Source organism: Globicephala melas, chromosome 19, assembly GCF_963455315.2.
Source record: "Globicephala melas chromosome 19, mGloMel1.2, whole genome shotgun sequence".
Lineage (NCBI taxonomy): Eukaryota > Metazoa > Chordata > Mammalia > Artiodactyla > Delphinidae > Globicephala > Globicephala melas.
In genome coordinates this window covers 48,850,879-48,877,928 of record NC_083332.1, presented here as the reverse complement: position 1 = coordinate 48,877,928, position 27,050 = coordinate 48,850,879, and the positions used below count along the sequence as shown (strand labels likewise).

Here is a 27,050-nt window from a genome sequence, read left to right as displayed (position 1 = left end):
AGTGAGGGGATGGAAAAAGATATTCCGTGCAAATGGAAATCAAAAGAAAGCTGGAGTAGCAATTCTCATATCAGACAAAATAGACTTTAAAATAAAGGCTATTACAAGAGACAAAGAAGGACACTACAGAATGTTCAAGGGATCAATCCAAGAAGATATAACAATTGTAAGTATTTATGCACCCAACATAGGAGCACCTCAATACATAAGGCAAATGCTAACAACCATAAAAGGGGAAATCAACAGTAACACAATCATAGTAGGGGACTTTAACACCCCACTTTCACCAATGGACAGATCATCCAAAATGAAAATAAATAAGGAAACACAAGCTTTAAATGATACATTAAACAAGACGGACTTAATTGATATTTATAGGACATTCCATCCCAAAACAACAGAATACACTTTCTTCTCAAATGCTCATGAAACATTCTCCAGGATAGATCATATCTTGGGTCACAAATCAAGCCTTGGTAAATCTAAGAAAATTGAAATCATATCAAGTATTATTTCCGACCACAATGCTATGAGACTAGATACCAATTACAGGAAAAAATCTGTAAAAAAATACAAACACATGGAGGCTAAAAAATACACTACTAAATAACCAAGAGACCACTGAAGAAATCAAAGAGGAAATCAAAAAATACCTAGGTAGAAATGACCATGAAAACACGACGACCCAAGACCTATGGGATGCAGCAAAAGGAGTTCTAAGAGGGAAGTTTATAGCATTACAATCCTACCTCAAGAAACAAGCAACATCTCAAATAAACAACCTAACCTTACACCTAAAGCAATTAGAGAAAGAAGAACAAAAAACTCCAAAGTTAGCAGAAGGAAAGAAATCATAAAGATCAGATCAGAAATAAATGAAAAAGAAATGAAGGAAACAATAGCTAAGATCAATAAAACAAAAAGCTGGTTCTTTGAGAAGATAAACAAAATTGATAAACCATTAGCCAGACCCATCAAGAAAAAAAGGGAGAAGACTCAAATCATCAGAATTAGAAATGAAAAAGGAGAAGCAACAACTGACACTGCATAAATACAAAGGATCATGAGAGATTACTACAAGCAACTATATGCCAATAAAATGGACCACCTGGAAGAAATGGACAAATTCTTAGATAAGCACAAACTTCTGAGACGGAACCAGGAAGATATAGAAAATATGAACAGACCAATCACAAGCACTGAAATTGAGACTGTGATTAAAAATCTTCCAACAAACAAAAGCCCAGGACCAGATGGCTTCACAGGCGAATTCCAGCAAACATTTATAGAAGAGTTAACACCCATCCATCTCAACTTCTTCCAAAATACAGCAGGGGGAAGAACACCCCAAACTCCTTCTACGAGGCCACCATCACCCTGATAACAAAACCAGATAAAGATGTCACAAAGAAAGAAAACTACAGGCCAGTATCACTGATGAACACAGATGCAAGAATCCTCAACAAAATACTAGCAAACGGAATCAAGCAGCACATTAAAAGGATCATACACCATGATCTAGTGAGGTTTATCCCAGCATGCAAGGATTCTTCAGTATATGCAAATCAATCAATGTGATACACCATATTAACAAACTGAAGGATAAAAACCGTATGATCGATAATCTTAATAGATGCTGAGAAAGGTTTTGACAAAATTCAACACCGATTTATGATAAAAACCCTCCACAAAGTAGGCATAGAGGGAACTTACCTCAACATAATAAAGGCCATATATGACAAACCCACAGGCAACACTGTTCTCAATGGTGAAAAACTGAAACCATTTCCACTAAGATCAGGAATAAGACAAGGTTGCCCACTCTCACCACTATTATTCAACATAGTTTTGGAAGTTTTAGCCACAGCAATCATGGAAGAAAAAGAAATAAAAGCAATCCAAATCGGAAAAGAAGAAGTAAAGCTGTTACTGTTTGCAGATGACATGATACTATACATAGAGATTCCTAAAGACACTACTAGAAAACTACTAGAGCTAATCAATGAAATTGGTAAAGTAGCAGGATACAAAACTAATGCACAGAAATCTCTTGCATTCCTATACACCAATGATGAAAAATCTGAAAGAGAAACTATGGAAACACTTCCATTTACCACTGCAACAAAAAGAATAAAATACCTAGGAATAAACCTACCTAAGGAGACAAAACACCTGTATGCAGAAAACTATAAGACACTGATGAAAGAAATTAAAGATGATACCAACAGATGGAGAGATACACCATGTTCTTGGATTGGAAGAATCAACATTGTGAAAATGACTCTACTACCCAAAGCCATCTACAGATTCAGTGCAATCCCTATCAAACTACCACTGGCATTTTTCACAGAACTAGAACAAAAAATTTCACAATTTGTATGGAAACACAAAAGACCCCGAATAGCCAAAGCAATCTTTAGAAAGAAAAATGCAGCTGGAGGAATCAGGTTCCCTGACTTCAGACTATACTACAAAGCTACAGTAATCAAGACAGTATGGTACTGGCACAAAAACAGAAATATAGATCAATGGAACAGGATATATAGCCCAGAGATAAACCCACACACATATGGTCACCTTATCTTTGATAAAGGAGGCAAGAATATACGATGGAGAAAAGACATCCTCTTTAATAAGTGGTGCTGGAAAACTGGACAGCTACATGTAAAAGAATGAAATTAGAACACTCCCTAACACCATACACAAAAATAAGCTCAAAATGGATGAAAGACCTAAATGTAAGGCGAGATACTATAAAACTCTTAGAGGAAAACATCAGCAGAACACTCTATGACATAAATCACAGGAAGATCCTTTTTGACCCACCTCTTAGAGAAATGGAAATAAAAATAAACAAATGGGACCTAATGAAAGTTAAAAGCTTTTGCACAGCAAAGGAAACCATAAACAAGACGAAAAGACAACCCTCAGAATGGGAGATAATATTTGCAACTGACAAAGTATTAATCTCCAAAATTTACAAGCAGCTCATGAAGCTCAATATCGAAAAAACAAACAACCCAATCCAAAGATGGGCAGAAGACCTAAACAGACATTTCTCCAAAGAAGATATACAGATTGTCAACAAACACATGAAAGGACGCTCAACATCACTAATCATCAGAGAAATGCAAATCAAAACTACAATAAGGTATCACCTCACACCAGTCAGAAAGGCCATCATCAAGAAACCTACAAACAATAAAGGCTGGAGAGGGTGTGGAGTAAGGGAACCCTCTTGCACTGTTGGTGAGAATGTAAATTGATACGGCCACTACGGAGAACAGTATGGAGGTTCCTTAAAAAACTAAAAATAGAATGTTCAGAAGTAAGACAGAAAGAGAAAAACAAATACTGTATGCTAACACATATATATGGAATCAAAAAAAAAATGTTCTGAAGAACCTAGGGGCAGGACAGGAATAAAGACACAGCTGTAGAGAATGGACTTGAGGACATGGGGAGGGGGAAGCGTAAGCTGGGACGAAGTGAGAGAGTGGCATGGACATATATACACTACCAAATGTAAAACAGATAGCTAGTGGGAACAGCCGCATAGCACAAGGAGATCAGCTCGGTGCTTTGTGACCATCTAGAGGGGTGGGATAGGGAGAGTGGGAGGGAGACACAAGAGGAAGGAGATATGGGGATATATGTACAGCTGATTCACTTTGTTATGACACACCATTGTAAAGCAATTATATTGCAATAAAGATGTTTAAAAAAATGTAAGTATTACTAACTTCTCAGATGCTGTGAAAATGACATTTATTAAATTGCATAACTTTTAGAATAGTGCATGACAAAGAGTGCTCATAAAAGACAGTGATTGCTATTTATGTCCCCAGTGCTAAGCAGAATGGGTTTAAGATTTACCTGTGCTTAAGAAGCAACTGATATGCACTAGTGATAACTTGAAGGCAACTCAAAGGTGTTAATGGTAACTGAAGGACAGATGTACTTCTCTCTGAGCTGGTGCATGGATTGCCTTTTTTCTTGTTTTACCCAGATCTTCTATAAGTTGCCAGTTCCTCTATTTTCGAGAATATGCATTTCATTCTTCTCCCGACAAACCAGCAACTACTTATGTATACGGAATCCAGCAAATTGTTTGACAATACAGTTCTGACACCTTGTGATTACTAGTAATGCCCTTACCCTTGCAGTTCAACTCCTTGGAGTGGGGAAAATTTATAGTAGAACTTCACCTCTCATTTGTTTTCCTTCAAATTACACTGGGGAATAGCATACTCTTGGGGGTTAGTCTTCATGTATCTGCTAAGCTCAGCAATGACTAACAGCAATAGCTAGTTACTCAAATTTGTTTCAAGTAGGTAATGTAATAAATTGAAAGAGAGATGCAATGAGGCATCAGCATTAAATACGCAGAGAGTGCAAAATATTCCCCTAAGAAGCACCTTACTATGTCCTTCTCTGCCACTGCACAGCTCTCAAAACTGTCCAGTCTGATGCAGCACCTCATTTAACACTTACTTAGCTGGCTGTGGTTTGCTTTACTGTTCAATTATGGGAGGGTGGGAAGTGATGGTCTCAAGGACACTTCTGTTAAAATTTGTAAGAAATTATTATTACATTCAGAGAAACCCTATCCATTTTGTAACAGGGAAGAGCAAAATCTGACTCCATGTTGGATCTGTTTCTTTTATTTAACCTTTGCTTTTCATTGCTTTTGTTATTATAATCATACATAATGGCTTGCCTCAGGGCACCCTGCCCCTCTGCCTGAATGTTAAACTAAAGTGCCTTTGTTCAGCTCACAGGGAGACAATCTGACCCTTCCCACCTGTGAATGGCTGCAGAAAAGAGGAAATTAACAGATCCCCTCCCTGATGCTGGCCAAGCCCAACCAGAGATATTTTGCAAAACTAATGGCCTTTTTACTTTACTTCCTCACCTCCTCCCCTTTTCTGCCCTATAAAAGAAACTGGCATCCAGACCCCAATAAGATGTTTTTTGCAGACACTAGTCTGCCATCTTCTCGGTCTATTGGCTTTCTGAATAAAGTCACTATTCCTTGCCTCAACACCTTGTCTCCCAATTTATTGCCTTGTTGCATAGCCAGCAGAGCGAGCTTGGGCTCGATAACAATTCTGCACCAGAACTAAAGGTTCTTTTCCGATGTGGCATCCATAAGACACAGTCTATAAGGTGTGAGGGAAATTTGCACTGGATAAAGTACAGGCAGAGCATCAACTTAATAAGAACAATTTAGTTTAATAAGAACTCTTATACCTTCTTTTCCCTCCCTAAGTGACCATTTTTTTCAGAATGCAATACAGGACAATGCAACATAGTAGCTGTGCCACTTTTCACTTTATGTTAGTCATGTGAGTGATTACTTCATTTAAGTTATGCTCTTCCATATATTCCACCTCATCTTATGTATATTCCATGACATTAACATCTCTATTTACCTTTCAAATCATCCCATTTGGCCCATAGTTAAGTCTAATGAATGTGAGGACAAATGACACTCCAGGAAGCTCTCAACATCAATTGGGCACTTACCTCCCATGCTTAGGCTGAGCTGAATTGGTTGTAGACCAGATTTGCCCATAATGAGAGCCCAAGGGATTGAAAAGCCAGCAAAGGGCTTTCTCTTCCCACACAATGTAGGGCCCTACTACCCTGGGGCTCACTAACATTTACAGGCTGTGTGACCTTGCCAAGTTACTTAACAAATGTGGCAGAGTCAGGTTGGCCATTCACTGAACCCATATCCTCTTCTTCCTGTGCCTATAGCTAGACTACATTTCCCAGCCAGCCTTGCAGTTACAGACCCTAACAGGATATGAACAAAAGTGATACGTGCCACCTCCATTACTACCTCCTATAAAAACCTCTCATGTGGGGCTTCCCTGGTGGCGCAGTGGTTGGGAGTCCACCTGCCAATGCGGGGGATGCAGGTTCCTGCCCCAGTCTGGGGGGATCCCGCATGCCGCGGGGCGGCTGGGCCTGTGGGCTATGGCCGCTGGGCCTGCGCGTCCGGAGCCTGTGCTCCACAGCGGGAGAGGCCGCAGCAGTGAGAGGCCCGTGTACCGCAAAAAAAAAAACAAAACAAAACCTCTCATGTGCATCCCTCCATGCCTTTCTCCTACTGCCAGTGTGATACATGTGAGACTACAATCTTGCAACTCAGATGTTAGGGGTTGGAGCGCCATGAGATAGAATGAGGCTGAGTTCTTGATCCTCTGCGGTAGGAGAGCCATCTGCTGCTGACCAAGCTTGTCTGAGACTTTATGTTAGGAACAAAATACTATTGTATTTATTTGTTACAGTATGTAGGGTTACCTTAACTAGTAAAACTCCTCTAAGCCCCAGCTTCCTCAGCTATAAAATGGGGATAGTCGTTGTGCCTTCTTCATAGGGTTTTTGTGAGGACCAAGTGAACTAATGCATATGTGCTCAACATACATGAAGGGTGAGGATGTTGACTGAATTAACCACTATGTGCCTCATACTTCTCATGTGTAGAAACAGGTACAGTAAAACCCACCACTCATAGTTCTGTAAGAGTTAGAAATCACACACACATACGTAGGCATGCACACATAATAAGGCATGGAACTTGACACCTATTTGTCACTCATTAAATAAATGCTTTTATTGTTACCTCTATAGAAATATAAACACTTACAATTTAGGAATCTTTCTACAATAAACTTTCAATGGTTATAGTTTGATATAGTGTAAACAAGTGTCCTGGATATGAATTTAGTGATGAAGTGACACTGAAGTAACTTTGATCCTCACGAACCCATGGGTACATCATGTAAAAAATCATTTTCTATTTAACTGGAAAGACAAAGCAGGGAGATCTCTTCCAGAAATCAGGACGATTGGTTTTTAAATCAGAGAAAATTAATTAAAATTTTAAATTAGAGAAACTTCTGAAGTGTGAAAACAGCTACCCTCATTAGGACATTCTGGAAAATGTAAAAGGTTCTCTATCCTCTGATCTGTAGGATTTATGTTGTCAGAGATCAAGCATTAAATAGATGGGGAGACGTATTTATAGTGTCCCCCTTTGCAATTTACAAAATGATGATGATAAAACCAATTAACTTATGACTTTGATGCTTTTTATAAAGCTAGAGAGGCTGAAAAGGATGGAAAAAGTCGCTTCCCTCAACAAGGCTGGGAGGGAGGAGGAGGAGTTCGATTGTTTGGGGTCTGAATAGGTATGAGTAATGAAAAAAAACGTGATGTCACAAATTTTCTATCAATAAAAACACACACATAAAACAAAAAAAGCCAAGTACTTTTGCGTCTCAATGCACAATTCTAGTGCTTACCTCATAACAATGTACAGATCCAACAAAAACTTTTCCAATATCCAGCAACTCAAAGTTGAAGTGGATCTTTGGTCCCATTCCTTCCCCTTTGATTCGCAGGGGCAGACGGATCTCTCGGCCTGTAAAAACAATTCAGACTTTATTACCCTCAGTGATGCTTTATTACCCCAGATTACCCACAACCTCTTATTAATGTAAGCAGTCAAGATTATTGCAACAACTCCCTACAATAGACTGAGGGAGTGTAATTTAACCAATGCTGAAGATTTAGCTTATCTTTAAGAAACAAGAATACTGGTTAGTTTCTTAACTTTAGGGAAAAGCTTATATTGCAATCTAGGCTGACATTTTAGCAGAAAAAAAACAATTAAAAAAATTTAACCCAATCTTAACTGTATCCTTAAGTTTTTTATAAAGGAAAATAATTTCTCTAAATCAGAGAAGAATGACATAAGATGAGCGCTGCCACGGGGCTCCAAGAGACCTTGTTCACACTGATCTTCCCTAGATTTAGGAAAAGCCAGGGCATTAAGGGATCTGAGTCTAGGAGTCTTACCTGACCCTCACTTTGCAGCTTCTTTCATACAGAGGAAATGGAATCCACTAAACAGTATCCTTTACTACACAGCCACAACGCACCCAGGGTCAATACAGAGCACAAGCCTTTAAAGTACTGACTGCTTTTGTCTCCCTTTTAAAATGGGGTATGTATGTGCATCTGATAATATGTGATCATTATAAAAATATTAAAAGGAAAGTAGAAATTTTATCATAATTCCACCACCCAAAGATAACTACTGTTAGCATTTTGGTGCCAATCCTTCCACACTTAATCATATTTAAGAATTGTTAATGTAAATGAGAGCATCTGCTATAAATTATATTTAGCCTGCTTTTTTTCACTTAACAATACATCTGGAACATTTTTACGTATCATCACCTAAAGATGTAGTAAATATTTTTAACCAGTCCTTCTTATTGGATATTTAAGTGGCTTCCAAATTTTCATTACAACAAATTACAATGTAATTAATATCCTTTAGTACATTTATGATCAATTTTCCTATGTTTTCTTTAAGCACTTTGAAGATACCATTCTATTGTTTCTTGTCTTCCACCATTTCTGTTGAGAGCTTAGTTTATAGTCTTATTGCTCATTTGAGATAATACATCTTTTCCTCTGACTGCATGAAGATTTTCCTTTTGTCTTTGTTTTTCAGCAGTTTTACTATAATGTTCCCAAGTGTGGTTTGCATTTATCCTTCTTAGGGTTTATTGAACTTTTTGAATCTGTGGATGAATGTATTTCATCAAATTTGGAAATTTTTTTAGTCATTATCTCTTCAAATATTGCTTATGCTCAATTTTCCCATTTCTTTATATATATATATATATATAGTGTATATATATACACACACACACATGTATATGAGCTTTTTACCACATTCCACTCAGTTCTTATGTTCTTTCCTGCATTTTGTCCCTATATGCTTTAGTGTAGCTATTTTCTTTGATTTATCTTATTTCCAGTTTACAAATTCTACCTCTAGGCATACCTAACAGGCTATTAATTTCATCTACTGAGTTCTTAATTTGTCATCATAACTTTTCCATGCTAGACTTCCTATTGGATTTTTTTGTAGTTTCCAGGTCTCTGCTCAATATTATCTTTAGTAAGAACATTTTAAAAAATCTGTGTCTGGAAATTCTATCACCTGGCTCTCTATGGGTTTGCTCCTATTGTTTATCTTGGTGTTCTATCAGACTGTGCTACCTCCTCATATACTTGGTTATTTCTGATTGAGTGCTGATCAGTGTATATAAAAAACTGTAGATTTAATTTGAAACACTAAGATGTTATCTTCTTCCAGGTTCTGGCTGGTGACTAGGGGATATTAGTGATCCCAGATAACCTAATCTAACCATTGAAGATTCTGTGACGGAATTAAGCCCTGCAGCAAATCACTGGAGTGACTATTTTCTCAATTCTCCCAAGAAGGGTGTGTAGCTAGTACTATCCTACATATAGAAGAGAAGTTAATTCCTCATATATAAGAGATACCTTAGAACATTAGGGATTAAATACTCTTGGAACCCCAGTGGAGAACAGTCTTAATCAAATCTATGCTTGAAAAATGATCCAAAGCTGAGCTCTAGTTCTTATAAGGACTTACTTCTAGTCTTATTTCTAGTCCCCACTTTACTGGGTCCCACCCTCAAGCATGGGGGATTTCTAGGGCCCTTTCTCCTTGGGCATCCTATGAACTTCTATGTTTTCTTCCTTAACTCTGCTTAATTTTTCAGTCTCTGCAGTATCTCCCAAAAAGTCAGTGTCACTAAGGATAAAGAAGCCCCCCAAATCTGATTGTTTTGGTTTCTTTCTTCTCCTGGATCTTGGCCCCCAAATCCTTCACTGTCCTGGAAGCTCTCTTTTGCTTTCTAACGAGTTTAAAAAATATATTTTGTCTCGTTCTTTTATTCTTTTAGTTGCTCTGTGTGTGTGTGTGTGTATGTGTGTGTGTGTGTGTATGAGAGAGAGAGAGAGAGAAAGGGAGTTAAATTACCCAGCCCACCACTATAGGAAGTAGAATGCCAGAACAAAAGGATATACATTTGACAGTTTGACAGCTATGGCCATATTGTCTTCTAGAATGGTTGTACTAATTTACACAAAAACATCAACAGTTTTAATGGTTTCTGTCTTTCCATGTTCTCCCTCAAAAATCAATACTCGAAAATATTTGATAATTTAATAGGTTTTCCTTAAATTTGCACCACTAAAATTTCAAGTTATTTAGGGAAAAATTGTGTATTTGCTCTGTGTGTAACATTTTGAACATTCAAAATTATTTTGATGCTCTGTTAGATGTAATTTTCAGTATTAGAGCAAATACATTTTGAACAACCAAGTGATATTATTGGTTGTTATTAATAATATTAATTTATTATCATCATAATAATGCCTTGTGACATTTTATGTTCCACTGTCTTCTATTGCTATTCAGCGTCTGTATCTTTAATGCTTCCTCTCCATGACTGTCCTTTTAAAGACAAGAATACTTGTCTCTGGGTCCCTTCTAGTGCTTGGCAACACAGTGGTCATTAGGCAAGTATTGCTTTGATTACAAGAAACAAGAGCAATCTTAGCAATATCTGGAAACAGCTCATTTATTCAAAGGGTTCTCCCAATCCATGTGATCCCTGGGAAAGAAGTTCCTCTAAAGATCAGTGTTGGTTTGACAACACTCTAGAGCATCAGTAAAATTCTCAGAGAGCCCAAACCTTATCAACCTACTCCATTATTTTAGAGTTTTAATCTTCAAACCTGTTTTGAAGGCAATGATTTGTACTCCTTGGTCAAGAGAAAAGTATTCTGACAGAGATCCAACTTTCAGAACGGCAAAGGAAGAGAACTGCAAATACACTGTGGAATAAACTGCAAGACTATTTATAACTGTCAGGCTTAAAGCTTTCCCAATCTGTTATCTTGACTGCCTTCCTTAATAAAAAAAAAAAAAGAGAGAAAAGGAGATGTGTTGTACAAAAGCAGTGAGCCAATGTTTCTTTGGGAATTATTAATTACTTCAAAGGAGACTTTCTTATTTGTAGCTAGCCATTTCCCTAACCCAGGACAGAATAGGAGTAAAGTAATACCCAGGCTTGTGTTTGTAAGAGTTAGTCTAAATTTTAGTGTTACATTACAAATGCTATGTTTCCACAAAATTTTTGAAGCAGGGATTTTGGCAAAAGGCAGCAAGATGGACAAGCTTGAAAGAACTAGTAAGCTCTAAGGTCAGATTCCTTATTAGAAAAGCAAAATATTAAAATGTTTTTAAAATAGGGAAGCTTCTCATCTATGATTACAGTGTCCTGGTTTCACACATGAGAAGCAGGGAGATGTACTATAGAACCCCTTTCACAGCCCTAAAATCTGTGAATGCAATAGATCATATTGCATTAAATACCAGAAAATGTAACCATGGGCTTTCAAAAACTTGCCATCTAAGATATATATATATTAGATGTTCAATATGATACTTGAGCTCCATTCCTGTGCAGTAAGACAAGAAAAAGGGGGGGAGGATATATAAATAGGAAGAACAAATGGTCATAATTCACAGATTTTATGACTACCTACCTGAAAAATCCTAAAGAACCTATAAATACTTTTTAAAATTAATAAGATAAAGAATGATGGTTACCAAATCAAATACAAAAGTCAACTGCATTTCTATACACAGCAAGTCAAAAAATTAATTTTCAAGATATTAATTTTACAATAGCAACAAAAATATAAAGTACCTATAAGTAAATCTAACAAAATATACTTAAGACTTTCAAGGAACAAACTGTAAAACTTTACTGAAAGATATTAGGAAAGATCTAAATAAATGGAGAACTAGGTTATGTTCTTGAAATGGGAGACTCAATATTATAAAATTGTCAATTTTCCTCAAACTGATCTATATAATTTTAATGCTCTACTAAACAAAATGCCAGCAGGTAAAATTTGGAGGAATTTGATGGTTCATTATAAAATTTAAGTGTAAAATCAAAGGGCCAGTAACAACCAAGACGTTACTAAAGAAAAATAAACTGAGGGGACTTGCCCTTTCATATATTAAAGTCTGTTGTAAATCTATTGTAATTATGATAGTGTGGTCTTGGGGCAGAAAGTGCAAAATGACTAAGGAAACAGAATACAGAACTCAGAATAAATGCACACATATGCAGATTTGACTTATGACAGAGCAGGTGTTGAAAATCAGTACAGAAAGGTGGACCACACAGTATAAAGAGCTAAAACAACTGGGCGCCCACATAGGATCTGTGGTAGGCTGAATAATGGCCCCCAAAGATATCCACGTCCTAATTCCTGTAACCTATAAGTATTATTTCATATGGCAAAAAAGGTGAATATTATATGACAAAAGACGTGATTAAGTTAAGAATTTTTAGTTGGGGATATTATGCTGGATTATCTTGACTACCGTAGCTTAGAAGTTGTCTTGAAATCAGGTCATAGTAGTCTTCCAATTTTGTTCTTCTATTCCAAAGTTGTTTGGATTATTCTAAACTCTTTGCATTTCCATATGAATTTTAGAATGAGCTTGTCAATTTCTACCAAGAAAAAGCTGTTTGGATTTTTATTGGAATTGCATTGAATCTAAAGATGAATTTTGGGGGGAAATGACATCTTAATATTTAATTTACCCACCTATTAACAAGGTACAGTTCTCCATTTATTTAGGTTTTTAATTTCTCTCAGCAATGTGGTTTTTTTTTTCTTTTTTTTTTCAGTACACGGGCCTCTCACTGTTGTGGTCTCTCCCGTTGCGGAGCACAGGCTCCGGACGCGCAGGCCCAGCGGCCATGGCTCAGAGGCCCAGCCGCTCCGCGGCACATGGGATCTTCCCGGACTGGGGCACGAACCCGTGTCCCCTGCATCGGCAGGCAGACTCTCAACCACTGTGCCACCAGGGAAGCCCTCTCAGCAATGTTTTATAGTTTTCAGTGTACAGGTCTTCCACAACTTTTGTCAAATTTATCTTTAAGTAGTTCACATTTCTTAATGCTATTGTATTATAAGTAATATTGCTTTTTAAAAATTCAATTTCCATTGTTCATTGTCTAGAAACATAACTGATTTCTCTCTATATAAATCTTGTATCCTGCAACCTTGTTACACACTTAATTTTCAGTGCTTGTCAAAATATTCTTTAGCACTATCTCCACAGATTTTAATTCAAAAAACATAGGTGAAACCCAAGAACCTACATTTTTAATGAGCAGCCAGAGTGACTCTATGCAGATTCTCTAAGGATATTACCTCAAGAAAGATATGAACATTGTTAACTATATTAACTTCTGACAACAGGGCAGGGTAAGCTGACTCAACACATCCTTCCACTTCAAATACAAAAAAATTATTAAAAGTATGACAAACATATAGTTTTAATACTTATCCAAGCCCAAAAGAAAGAAAGGAAAACACCAGGTGCTAGAAATAAAAAGGGAACTCAGAGATTTTTAAAGTACATACAGCCTTATGGTCTAATGGCTTCAGTTTAAACACCCTCATAGAAATAGGGCATATGGCTTTGTTCCTATCTGGGAATGAGGAACTGAACTTCGATCCCTGCATAAATTTAGGACCTTGGAAAGGATGCCTCTTTCCAAAAAGGAAACTAGAAAAATTCTACCTATTGGTCTAAGGGAGCAGTGATGAAGCTTGTCCTCTACCTTGCAATCTGAATAGGGGGAAAAGGCCCCTATGAGAAATCCAAGTCCCATGTATAGGTATGGGATCCAAATTTATATTATATTATAGGTGAAAGAATCAGAAGCTGTGAAAATAAAAGTTGTAAAGTCTTGAAGAAATAAAAAATTGTTCTGAAGGAACACCTCCATGAATCCAGTACCCGTACTGTCTTAGTCTGTTTGTGTTGCTGTAATAAAATACCACAGACTGGGTGGCTTAAACAACAAACATTTATTTCTCACAGTTCTGGAGGCCGGGAAGTCCAAGATCAAGGTGCTGGCATATCCAATGTCTGGTGAGAGCCCTCTTCCTGCTTCACAGATGCTGTCTTCTCACTCACATGGAAGAATGGGCAATGGAGCTTTCCGGGGTCTCTTTTATAAAGGGCACTAACCACATTCATGAACGCTCTGCCCTCTACCTAATCACCTCCAAAGTTCCCACCTCCAAATACCATCACATTGAGTATTATGTTTCAAAATATGAATTTTGGGGCAAGGGGGGCAGGGCCACAAACATTCATTCCATAGCACATGCTAAAGATGAGCTAACAACACAAACATTTCAAGCCATCTGAAGAATCAACATGAGGAAAATCAGTGGTTACCGAAAACATGCAAATTAGTACCCCAAGAGCTTGAGATAATAGAATAGTCTTAAATAAACTCTAACATAGCATTCTCAAAATCTTTAAAGAGGTAAATGAAGAAAGAGAAACCATTTGAAGGAGACAAAAATGAAAGTATTAAAACCAAACAGAATTTCTAAAACTGAAAAATCAAGTTGATGAAATAAAAACTGAATAGATAAATATACCAGAGTAGAAATAGCTGAAGAATTAGTCAACTAGAAGAAAGATCTTGGAAAAAAAAAAACCCAGAATGTATCATACAGAGATGAAGAAATCAAAAATATATTAGGAGAAGTTAAAAGACACTGCAATTCCATGGGAAAGACATATATCTAAAAGAATTTACAGAAGGAAAAAATTGAGATAATGAGATGAAAATAACACTGAAGAGATAATTGCTGAGAATTTTCCAGAATCGATTAAAGGTTCTTAAATTTAAAAAGCGTATCAAGTAGGATAAAGGCAAATCCATCTCAGTGAAACTGTAGAACATCAAAGCATAAAGTAATTCTTAATATCAATCTGACAGAAAGACAGATAACCTAAAGAAATTAAAATTAGACTGCAGTAGATTTCTCATCTCAACAATTCAGTCCATTGTTCACGCTATGAGGAAGCAAGCAGCCACATGGAGAGGCCACTGATAGGTTCCAGCAAACAGAACCTGCTGAGGTCCCTGCCAACAGCCAGGATCAAATGCCAGATATATAGATGGATGAGCTAAAAAATGAAATCAGCTTCTACCTTCAAGCGTGTCCAGCTGTCTTCATGTGGAGCAAAGAGAGCTGTCCTTGCTGAATCCTGAATCACAGATCTGTGCAAAATAAGTGATTGCTCGTTGTTTGAAGCCACTAAATTTAGGATGGTTTGTTATGCATCAAAAGATAAACAGAACAAAGTGACTTAAGCAAATTAGGGTTTTTACTTTGCTCACATAGGATATATTAGGACCTTGGAAAGGATGCCTCTTTCTAAAAAGGAAACTAGAAAAATTCTACCTATTGGTCTAAGGGAGCAGTGAAGAAGCTTGTCCTCTACCTTGCAATCTGAATAGGGGGAAAAGGCCCCTATGAGAAATCCAAGTCCCATGTATAGGTATGGGATCAAAATTTATATTATATTATAGGAAATGGGAAATAATATATATTATGGGAAATAAGGATTTGGGGGAGGGTAGGATTTAGGGGATTAGGAAATGCTGCTGCTGCTGCTGCTGCTGATGGTTGAAAAGAAAAATAAATATTGATTTGATGGCTACTTTCTCTTCATGTTCATAAACCATACATACAACTGTATTTACTATAGGTTTTAATGTTTTAATATATGGTGGAGCTAGTCCTCCCACAGTATTCTTGTTGAATTTTCTAGGCAACCCTACTTTCATTTATTTCTTCCATAAGAATTTTAGAATCCACCCAATTAAAAAAAACAACCTTACTGATATTACCATTGGGATCACATTGCATTTACAGGGAGAATTGACCTATTTATAATATTGATTTTCCTGACCAAAAACATGGGCGTTTCTATTTGTTCAAGTTTTCCTAAATTTGGGTATGTATAAAAGACACTGGTATATTATTCCCTGTATTTTTCTTTATGTTTGAAATATTTGATAACTGAAAATGCAATTTAAAGTAAATATAATCTAAAGTAGTTGATCCAGAAAATAATTTCTCATTCATAGGACTAAGATACTTTATATTATTATCAGGTTGCAATCTGATGAGTTTTGAGAAAGACAGCTTATAAATATGTAGAGTATTACTCACTTATTACTCTGAAAATCCAAAAATGTTTTTAATGATTGGGGTGATTTAGCTTTTCCTTTCCTAAATCTCCATTCTTTAGTTTAATTAGGATTAAACTCAAAAGCCTCAAATTGTGCTAAAAACTCAGATGTTTCTCTTATGATGCACAGAATGAAAATGGACAATAAGGTTCGTATTAACTGGGTCTTTAAAGGAAGCGGGTATGTCTGGAGTCATTTCCAACATGCTGCTTTTCTGCATTTGACTCTGAAGCACCCATTAACGAGGTTATCTAGCAATATATTTCACAATTGAAATCAGAAAGTGTTACTTCCTTTGAAGTTCCCATATGGTGATCCAAACCAAATATGTGTAGTTTCCCTTTGAGTTTCATTTTTTTTAAAGGCAATCTTCATGATTAAATCAGGTGTTTACACATTCCATTGTTAAGTCAAGATACATGAAAGATCAGTTTTGAGACCTAGATCAAACTATCAGCAAGTCTTTATAAATATCTAACATACAGGTTTAACTACTTCTAAGGAAATATGAAAATTTTAAATGAAGAAACAAATTCAGTTTCAGATTAACTGAAAAGATTTTAATGATGTTGTATTTGCCATATTCATGTCTGAGCAGATCACTCCCCTGCTTAGAGCCCTTCAGTGATTCCTTACTCACTCTGGGTGAAGGCTGAGGTTCTTAGTCGGGCAGACAAGGGCAGCCCTCCAAGAACTGGTTCCCACCTACTACACCAGCCTCCAGCTTCATTTCCTGCCCCCGCCTGTCCCCTCCCAAGTTTCTCTGTCTCTCTCTGTTTCACACCCCAGGAACTTGCAGTTATTTGTCATTTCATGCTCATGGTATATTTTTACATAGTATTTCTCTATGTGTTTTCACAAGTGTTTCCCTGCTTCTTGTGCCCAGCCCCTCCTTTTTTTCACTTGACTAACATATATTTCAAGACTAAGCTGTGTGTCCTGTATTCTTTTCAACTATTATCATTCATTCACTGTATGGCATTACGTAACTGTTGATTTATGTGTCAGTTTCTCCCCACTCAATTCTATGCCTTTCTGAGGGCAATTCTATGCCTTTCTGTGCATCTCTGTACTCATGGTGCCTAGATATAAAAGCTTTCAAAAGAAGAAAAGGTTGTAGTTGGAGATGTGGGTTAAATTTCATGCATCCCGAGCGGCCTCCCCAAAACCAATGACACTGGCCTTCCCTGCTACTTCCTGTCTCTGAACATACATTCACACAATGGAACACTATACAACAATGAAAATGAAATGCAACTAGAGCTACAAGCAACAACGTGGATGAGACACGCAGATTGATTCCAATTATGTACATTCCAAAGGCAGGCAGTACTAAATTGTAATGTTTAGTTATACACACATGGGAGTATAAGCTATAAATGAAAGCAAGGAAATAATGATCATGAAGGATAGAATGGTGATTATCTCAGGGAGAGGTTGGGGTGAAGGGAGTGTGATTGGGAAGGAATACACAGGGGGGCTTATTGAGGCTGGAATTATTCTATTATTGATCTTGGTGGCAATTACATAATGCCTGCCTATAATTATTTGTTATACTGTACATGTGTGTGTATTAGTTCCCCACTGCTGCTAGAACAAATTACCACAAACGTAGTGGCTTAACATACAAACTTACTACCTTAAAAGTTCTAGAGGTCCAAATCCAAAATGGGTCTCACTGGGCTAAAATCAAGGTGTTGGCAGGGCTGCGTTCCTTTCTGGATGGTCTAGGAGAAAATCCATTTTCTTGCCTTTTCCTTTCCTAGAGGCTGCTTGAATTCTTTGGCCCTCTAGCTTCAAAGCCAGAAATGGCTGGTGGAGTCTTTCTCATAGGGCATCATTCCGACACTGAGACTGATCCTTCTGCCTCCCTCTTGAACATTTAAGGACCCTTGTGATTATTATTGAGCCACCCAGGACATTGTCCTTATCTTAAGGTAAGCTCATTAGTAACCTAAATTCCATTTTCTGCCCTAATTCCCCTTTGCCATGCAATGTAACATATACACAGTAACATATCCACAGATGCTGGGGACATGGACATCTTGGGGAGGCCATTACTCTGCCTACCACAGCACACGTTATGTACATTTCTGAATCTGTGTTCTATTTCTCAGTGACAAAAGGTGAGAAGTCAAACTGTGGTATGTAAATACAAAGAATTCCTATACAACCATGAAAAAGAATGGCCCCTTTTTATTTAGCGTTATGGAATAATCTCTAAGAAATATTTAAAAAGCAGTGTTAGAACTACTGTGTAAAGTATGCTGTCATTTATGTAAAATGGTATGAGGAAAAGCATATCTATATGTATTTGCTTTTATATGCTCAAAGCATATAGGAAAACAAAAGCAAAGCAAAACAAAACGAGGGAAGGAGCTTTTCTATTTGCCTACGAAGTATTTCTTAGTGGCCTAAAACCAGGAGGTTTTACCAACCTTTGAAGATAATAGTAAGGAATCAGCACCAGCCCTTGAAAAGACACAGAATTGCACAGAATTTACAGGGAAGACAATATGGAATTACTATGTAAACAAAACCCTTCCCTGGCAATCCTATCTTTTAATAAACCACTAACAAAATAAAGAAGAATGTCATGGAGATGGAAAATTACACCGTTCAGTTTACCCAGGATGTGAATTCTGTGGCAGAATTCAGAATTGCAAAGGAAACAATAGATAAATGCAATTAGTTATGTAATGTTTGGGAACCTCCTGGAGAGCAGCCAGCCCCCTGGAATATGGCCAAGCACAACATCCCAGGGAAGCCATTGTTGGGAGGGAGGTCCCAGCACCTGTGATGTGGGGGCCACTGGACCATTTCCAGCCTATGTCTGAACACTGATATACCAACATTTCCTCCAGATCCATTAAGAAGTCCAGGGAAGGGGCTTCCCTGGTGGCGCAGTGGTTAAGAATCTGCCTGCCAGTGCAGGGGACACAGGTTTGAGCCCTGGTCCAGGAAAATCCCACATGCCATGGAGCAACTAAGCCCATGCACCACAACTACTGAGCCTGCGCTCTAGAGCCTGCGAGCCACAACTACTGAGCCCATGTACCACAACTACTGAAGCCCATGCACCTAGAGCCCGTGCTCTGCAACAAGAGAAGCCACCACAATGAGAAGCCTGCGCACAGCAACGAAGAGTAGCCCCCGCTCACCTCAACTACAGAAAGCCCACACACAGCAACGAAGACCCAACATAGCCAAAAATAAATATAAATAAAATAAATAAATTTATTTAAAAAAAAAAAAAAAGAAGTCCGGGCTAGATGATGCTGGTCTGAAGTGTGAAAACAGACCTGTCAATCCAGAAACTCCTAGTCCATTCTTCATTCATTCTAGGGCCATCTTGAGAATCTAGCATCCATGGGCAAGGGAGAGAGCAGATCAAACTAGGATTCATTCACTCATTCCTTAATTTTTTTCATTTATTTGCTCATTCATTTAATGAGTATTTATTGAATGGCTTTATCTTCCTAGTGCTAACAGCTTAAGACATAGAGTATGATTTCAACATATAAATTTTTAAAACAGGTAAAACTACACTATTTTGCTTAGGGATGAATACATAGGTGGTAAAATTATATATGAAAACAAGAAAATGACTATCATAAAAGTCAAGGTGATGGTTACATCCAGGGAAGGTGCAGGAAATATCATCAGGAAGGGATACATACCTGGGGTGGGTGGAGGGTGGCAGAGTCTTGGGTTAAGCAGCCCCCTGTAGACTGCCTGACTCCTTTACACAAAGAGAAAAGTAACTGCACAGATATGGACTGAAAACAGTCCATAGATATGGACTGAAAACAAGATATTGCAGAATAGTGGAATTTTTGCACTTGGGGATACTAATGATTGTGTACTCTTATTACTCTCCCCCCAAGTTTAAAATCACCACGGTTATATTCCTGGGAGACCTACACATTAAACAGCAGAAGTAAGTAGCACTAGCTACCCTGAAAATTAAACTCATTTTCTTATTCTTATATACAAACAGATAACCACAGACCAGAAGACATTGGAAGTAACCCTATGAATGCATACCTGCTACCCTGGATTTTTCTGACTAATAAATGTCAGTAATTCTCTGGGCATCCTTATTTAATTGCTTTAAATGGCATTTAATATTATTTATTATTCATGTTTGAGGATTAAAATCTTGTTGTTTGACAACAGACAATCAATCCTGTAGGTCTAACTTTGGAATGTTAAGATTTCCGGAAGAATAAAATGAAAAGAAAAAAAAAAAGAAAGAAAAAGGAGGGAAGTATGTAAGAAAAAAATTTCCCAGAGCTGGAAGGGACACATGAGTAACCAGACTCAAATGGCCCATAGAAAGCTGAAGAAAACGAACTAGGAAAACTCACTCTTGGACACAGCTTCATGACATTTCAGACCCCAAGTACAAAAAAAGGAAAAAAACGAAAACAAAAACCCTAGAAAAGATGAGAGAAATACAAGGCCACCTATAAAGGAAGGAGAATTGGGTGGCCTTCAAACTTCTGGATTTTTACAATAAAGTTGGCACTATGGCTTCGAAGTTCTGAGGAGAAATTATTTTGAACCTAGAATTCTACAGTCAGCTAAACTCTCAAGTTGGTATGGAGGCAGAATAAGTCATTTTCCTGCAGGCAAGGGTCAAAGTTTCCCACCTAGATACACTTTTTCTGAGGAAGTTACTTGAGCAAAGTGAGAGTCAAAAGATATAATGGAACACACATGGAAATCAAAGAAAAATTCCTGGATAAAAACTGTGCAGGAGGTAACTGATCTAAATTAGAATAAAAAGCTGGTGGGCTCTGAGGAAATGTCTTCAAGGAGAAGAAGAACATGAATTCTGAAATTAGATAGGAATAAAGAAATGAGGAATTAGAAACCACAGGGGGGGAAAAATACCAAAAGCTGTACAAAAGAGTCAAGTCAATTATGAAGTAAGCTAAAACAAGGTATAGTTAAGTGGTGGACAGTAAAGAAAGAGAATCTACAAGATACAGACCTTAAGGACATTCTTTGAGTGTCTAAGGGTCAGAACAGTCAACCAACAGAATATAAAATGTAATCTCAGAATACAATTTGACCCTTCAGTGTATAAAATTTATGTAGACAAAATAGAAGACTTGAATGTGGTTATCAACCATGACAACACAAAGCAGAATAACTCACAGAAGAGGGAGAAATAGGGTTAACTGCAGTGGGCAGGTTAGGGGTTCCAATATCTTTATACATCCAGAGATACTGTAGAGCTGATGGATCCAAAAATATACTTTTAAGTATATAAATAAAAGTTATTTAAGGCTATAAATAAAACTCATAAAATAAAATAAATATAATAAAAATAATTGGGTTGCCAGGGGCTAAGGTGGGGGATAGAATTGCCTGTAAAGGGGCATGAGGAAATGTTATGGGGTGATGGAGATATTCTACACTTGCTTTTGGTGGTGGTTACATCCCTGTTTAGGTTTGCCAAAGTTCACAGAACTGTACACCAAAAAAGGGTGAATTTCATTGCATGTAAATTATAAACCAATAAGCCCAGGAAGCGGTAGAGGAGACAGAGGTGAACTAAATCTTCATCTTTCATAATGAGGACTCAAAAGTAGTATATAAAATGGATAAATCAACAAATAGCCATACAAGCATAGAATCAGCAAGGGACATTACCACCACAAGAAACACGTAAAGGCACTTCTTGGAAGCAGTACTGGAGAAACAGACTGTTATTTAGCTTCATATTACTATATGCATGTTTTACTTATTTACTGGCATCAGCTTTTCTAAAAATTCTGAAACATTTTTAAAATACAGAAAAGCCTCCAGAGTAGTGCAAAGAACTTCTATACATCCTTTGCCCAATAATCCCCTTTGTAGCAAAGGATCCAATCCATGCTCACATGTTGCATCCAGATATCATGTCTCCCAGGTCTCCTTCAATCTGGAGCAGTTGTTCAGTCTTTTCTTCTTAAATTTTTTGATATTTTTTGAAGATTACAAGCCGGTCATCTCGTTTTGTCCTTCAATTTGGGTTAGTCTGATGCTTCCTTGTTATTAGACTCAAGTTAGGTATTTTGGTCCTAATATCATTGAAGACATGCTGTGTTTTCTTTGCATTCTAGCGGGTGATACACAATATTGATTTGCTCTATTTGCTGGTAGTAACTAAAATGACATCTACCAGGTCTGTTTAGTGTAAAGTTAATTTTCTCCTCTTTATGATTAGTAAGTATTTTGAGGGAGAATATTTTGAGACTATGTTAAAGCCTGTTCCACACCTCCCTTTCACCTATTAGTTTTTAAGCCATTGGTGATTTTCACCAGAATTGGTTATTACTATGATTGCCAAATGGCAAATTTTATTGAGTAGATTCATAGATTCCTGTTTATTCAATTGATTATAATCTATTAGTGTCATTATTTATTTTGATTCTCGACTTGTTCCAAATTTGGTCAGGGAGAGTCTCTTTGCCGGCTTCTGTGTCATTTTGACATATCTGTCTTTCTTTACACATTTCCTTATTTTCCAGCACAAAAGGATGTTCCAGGCTCATCTTGCTCTTTCTCTGCCTCAGTTCTAGAATCAATCAATTCTTCAAGGTTCCTTCTGAGTGGAGGGTGGGATTTAGAAACCAGCCTTCGGGTGCTAGCTGTGCTCATTGCTATTAGGGTCTCAAAGCTTCCATGACATCTCAATGAACATAGCTAGGAATTAAGCATATGTATGTATATACACATATACATATATTTATATTTATTTCTATATCCATGCATATCAGCAACCCTGAGTTCACAGTGATAACTCCAATTCCATTCCAATACCAAAGGGCTCATCTTAGGCTTCCTCCTTCCCATATTTGTATCTCCTCCCTTCGAGAGTGAAAAATACTGGCTCTTGTTATCCTCAATATATTTACTTTTTTGCTTAACTCCTCTATATGTATCCAACCTCCTGAAGCCATCAGGTTGTCACCCTACTAGTACACCCTCCTTGTGGCTCTGGCCACTGCCAGGCTGCCTTCCCATCTCACTTGGCATGCATTATTATGATAAAAACTTAAAAAGGAAAATATTAAGTAGCCAAATACTATAAAAAGAACAAAATATAACATTGTGATATAACACTGTGAGAATTGGTGTCAAGTAATATTCTTACTGCTCTAAAAATCAAAGGGTAACCCAGACCCATGGTTTCCCATCCCCACCCACCACACCACAATTGTAACGTACTTCAAAGTTTGATCTGTACTAGAAAGAAGTGTGACATGCCTAGCTTGACTCCATCATTCCCCTATTGATATCATACACTGCACATAGCCCGAACATTCTCTCTCTCTCTCTCTCTCTCTCTCTCTCTCTCACACACACACACACACACACACACACACTTTATCACTTCATGCTCTAGGTACTTGGTAACCTGAGTTTACCACACGGAAGAAGTCTTTACCTGAAATGTCACAGTAAACAGTCTGCTGGTAGAGTTTGGCTTCCCGAGGGTTAAAGTACACAGTGATTTCAGCTGATGAATTGGGCCAGACATCACCTTCCTAAAAACGTGAAAGAATCATTAAAAAACAATATGATGGAGGGAATGCACTGCTTTTAAATGCTGTTGTTGTAACTCCAGGAAATTTGAAGGAAATATTTTGACAACAAATAAAAGAAAGCACAATTTTACCCAACAGATAGGAAATTTCTACTATTTGTTAAAAGGTGGTACAAGCTGGAAACAAGCTTCAAAGATCATTTCAGTGATTTTATGAATATATAATTAGTTACTAAAGGAAACTAGGGTGTTTAGAGCATTTTTAAAATTTGTGGATTCAATTAACATTCATTTTATGCCACTGTGTGTCCAGCATTGGGCTTCAGAGAAGAAGAAAGGTATGGTCTAAGATGGCATGGAGCTCACACCTCAGAGAGATGATAAAAATGTACACAAATATCTTGAAATATACGTGATAAGTGCTGTGCCTTATCTATATAAGGTCCAGAAAGGCCACAGGGAAAGAAGTATCTAACTCACCTGATGGAAAAACCATTCCTAACTTTTGAGTGACAGCATAAGGAAATACTCTTATTCTGTGAAAACAGCAATGGCCCGAGGCAGAACAACGGCCAAATCAAACTCTGGTTCTGATCCAGTGTGATATTATTTCTCGTTTTAACTCAAACTACTCAAAAGTCACAATAAGAAAACCAAGTTTTGAAATTGTAATGCAACATACCACATATCAGAATCCCCTTGAGATATCTTTTGAAAAATATTTTTGTACTAACCATGTAACTTTTCAGGGCTGTAAAAGGAGATGCTATAGCACCTGCCCCAAAGAGTTTCCTACGGTCTGACGAGGGATCATGCAGGTCAAATGCTTTCTGACCCACATTCAGTACACAGTAAGAGCTCAGCAAATAACTGTTTGCTATGACTGATGTCATTCTTATGCCACTTGGAAAGACTAAGATGAAAGTATCAGAAAAATTAGGGGGAAAATGTGGTTTTTTCCTATGGTTTCTGTAAATAAGGCCAAGAACATCAGTGATAAGCACATCTAAAAATGTATAAATGGTCCTACCAACTGAATAGAAAACTAAGGAAAGGCAACTTGATAAATAATTAGGATCCAGTTTCAGACAGTCCCACATGCATGTTCTATTTCCAGTTTGGCTGGAAATGAACATAGTGCTGGAGTAAAGAATCAAGCAGAGAGCAAAGTGGTTTAAAATGCAGACGTCAAACAAGATGGGGAAAACAGAAAACTAGAGCCAATTTGGGTTTGCTTACGAAGGTAACAGCCTGGTGAGTGTGCTTCTCAGGCAACGTCGCCCTGCTTCAGAAGCATGAAGGGCACAGAGTCTCCAAGAAGCAGCAGTGAGGGGGACTTCCCTGGTGGCCCAGTGGTTAAGACTCTGCACTCCCAATGCAGGGGGCCTGGGTTCGATCCCTGGTCAGGACACTAGATCCCACATGCTGCAATGAAGATCCCGCACGTGGCAACAAAGATCCTGTGTGCCGCAGCTAAGACTTGGCACGGCCAAATAAATAAATAAATAAATAAATAAATAAATAAAAGAAGTAGCAGTGAGGGCTGTGGGTGTCATGTGGGTCCCAGGAGCTCTCACTTCCACATCAGCCCACTAGCATGAAGGCTCCATGAGGGTGGGTGCTGCTCTATCTCCAGCACCTAAACCAGAAGTGGCTCATAGTAAGTGTTCAACGTATTTATTGAATCATTTGTATCACTCAGTTTGCACACTGTGTAGTTACTGGTAAATGCCTATTCATCTTTGCAGTCTACTTCTGCCATTTTCTCCTCAACTGGAACCACAAAAGTCATACAATTTTAGAGCTGACATGGACTTCTGAGATCATTCAGGGCATAGGGAAGTCCTAAGCACTTTTGCTTATCTGCACATTTCACCGTGGCGCTTTTCCAAACCTTGAAATGGGTATCTGTTTTATTCTGATAAACAGCGGCTACCTGGCCCATTTTGATTTGTGGGGGTTTTTAGTGATATGGAGTGCTATGAACACTCGTGGCCAGAATGAGCAGAGAGGCCAGGCAGAAAAAGTGGCTCATCCATTCACTGGTGTATCAGTGGGTAGTCCATCTCAGAATGTCTAAAGACCTGGCCTTACTCCTAACCCATGAGACAAATGTATTCCCCTGCTGGGTTTAGGCTCTGCTTTGTTTAGAAGTGTAGAATGGACACAGCTAACCTGTTCCTATCCAAACTGACCACTGGGGCCATCTTGGATCCCTACAAATCCTCTGCTAGAAAAGTCTCACCAGAGTGGTAAGAAATGCCCCAAAAAGGATATGCTGGGAATCAGATAAGCTCGGTACATGTGTGAAAATTCAAGGGCCTTATGGTTTGAGCTGGGCCAGACCACTTTCAAACACAAGAAAATTCAGGGTCCATGTGCATACAAGAAGGCCACAAACTTAAGTTCTATCCCAGAAGCACTCTTGCACATCCCATCATCAAAGAAGTCTGATTATCAGACTGGTGGGTTGGAAAATGGTGGGACAGACATGCTACAGAGAAGCAACCAGAACCTCCAAGAGGAGGGAGCAGTGGATCCAGGAGCGGACTGTCTGATACGGAGCCCCCTGGAGGCTGAGAAGCCCTTCCTCCACGGGGTTCTTCAGACTGGGAGAATGGGACCGTGGGTGCCGTGCTTTCTTATCCTGGGCTGCAGCTGTTTTGTTGTGCTTACGACATAGTAATTTACGGCTTTTACTGAGCCCCTGGAGACAATTCAAGGACAAATCCTATGCTAAAACCTCTCCTGGGCTTGTATCAGGTAATGTGCATTAAGAGGGCTGAGTGTATCTACAAAAACAGAAGTGTGGTCATTCAGTTTCCTCCCACAGAGGGATGTTTTCAATATTAGGTCATTTGAAGTGAGCTAGGAACATGCAGAAGGACACTTTTATTTTTCAGTTGGGATTAAAATAAAAGTTAAAGAACTTCAATTTCTTTACAGCAAAAACTCACTATAGCATTTGCTACCAAATCAGAGAGAGCAAACTCCAGTAACAGGCAACCAGCCTAACATGACCCCACTGCTACTTATATATCTTTGATACATTTCATATTACTTTTCCCACACTTCTGAAGTTAACTTCCATGTCATCTATGTCTCTGAAAATAATTTTTCTTTCTTTATTGCTCAGTTCTAAAGTTTCTTTCTGAAAGCCAAAACATTCAGAATGTTCCCTACTGGCTCTGACATCAATATCCTTTCCTCCCGGTCCTGTGAAACCAGCCTCATCGTACAGAACCCCCTGCTGTTCTGCTTTCCTTCCATATATGACTCCTTTCCCATCACTGTCCATTTTCCTGCTCCAGATGAGAGATGAGTCTGGAGAATATAATCTGTAAATGACCATTATCTTGTTTGTTGAAAATAATTGTCCAAATGGCCTTCACTTTTACTGTAATTACCTTCCTTCTTGGTCTTAATGTTTCGTTTTTCCCTCAGACCCATGACTGCCTTTCACTTATTAATCAAGTGACCTGCTAGAAGGAATCAACTTTAAATTT

General features: G+C 38.0%; 1 protein-coding gene across 1 annotated transcript in view; it reads right to left on the bottom strand.

The window, feature by feature from the left end:
* Positions 1-27,050, bottom strand: part of HYDIN (HYDIN axonemal central pair apparatus protein) — a 435,992-nt gene that overhangs the window by 239,229 nt on the left and 169,713 nt on the right. Inside the window, exons 11-12 of the mRNA XM_060288997.1 lie at positions 23,446-23,545; positions 7,317-7,435 (exon numbers count right to left, since the gene is read on the bottom strand). Of these exons, the coding sequence (XP_060144980.1) occupies positions 7,317-7,435; positions 23,446-23,545 (219 nt within the window). The remainder of the gene's footprint in view (positions 1-7,316; positions 7,436-23,445; positions 23,546-27,050) is intronic.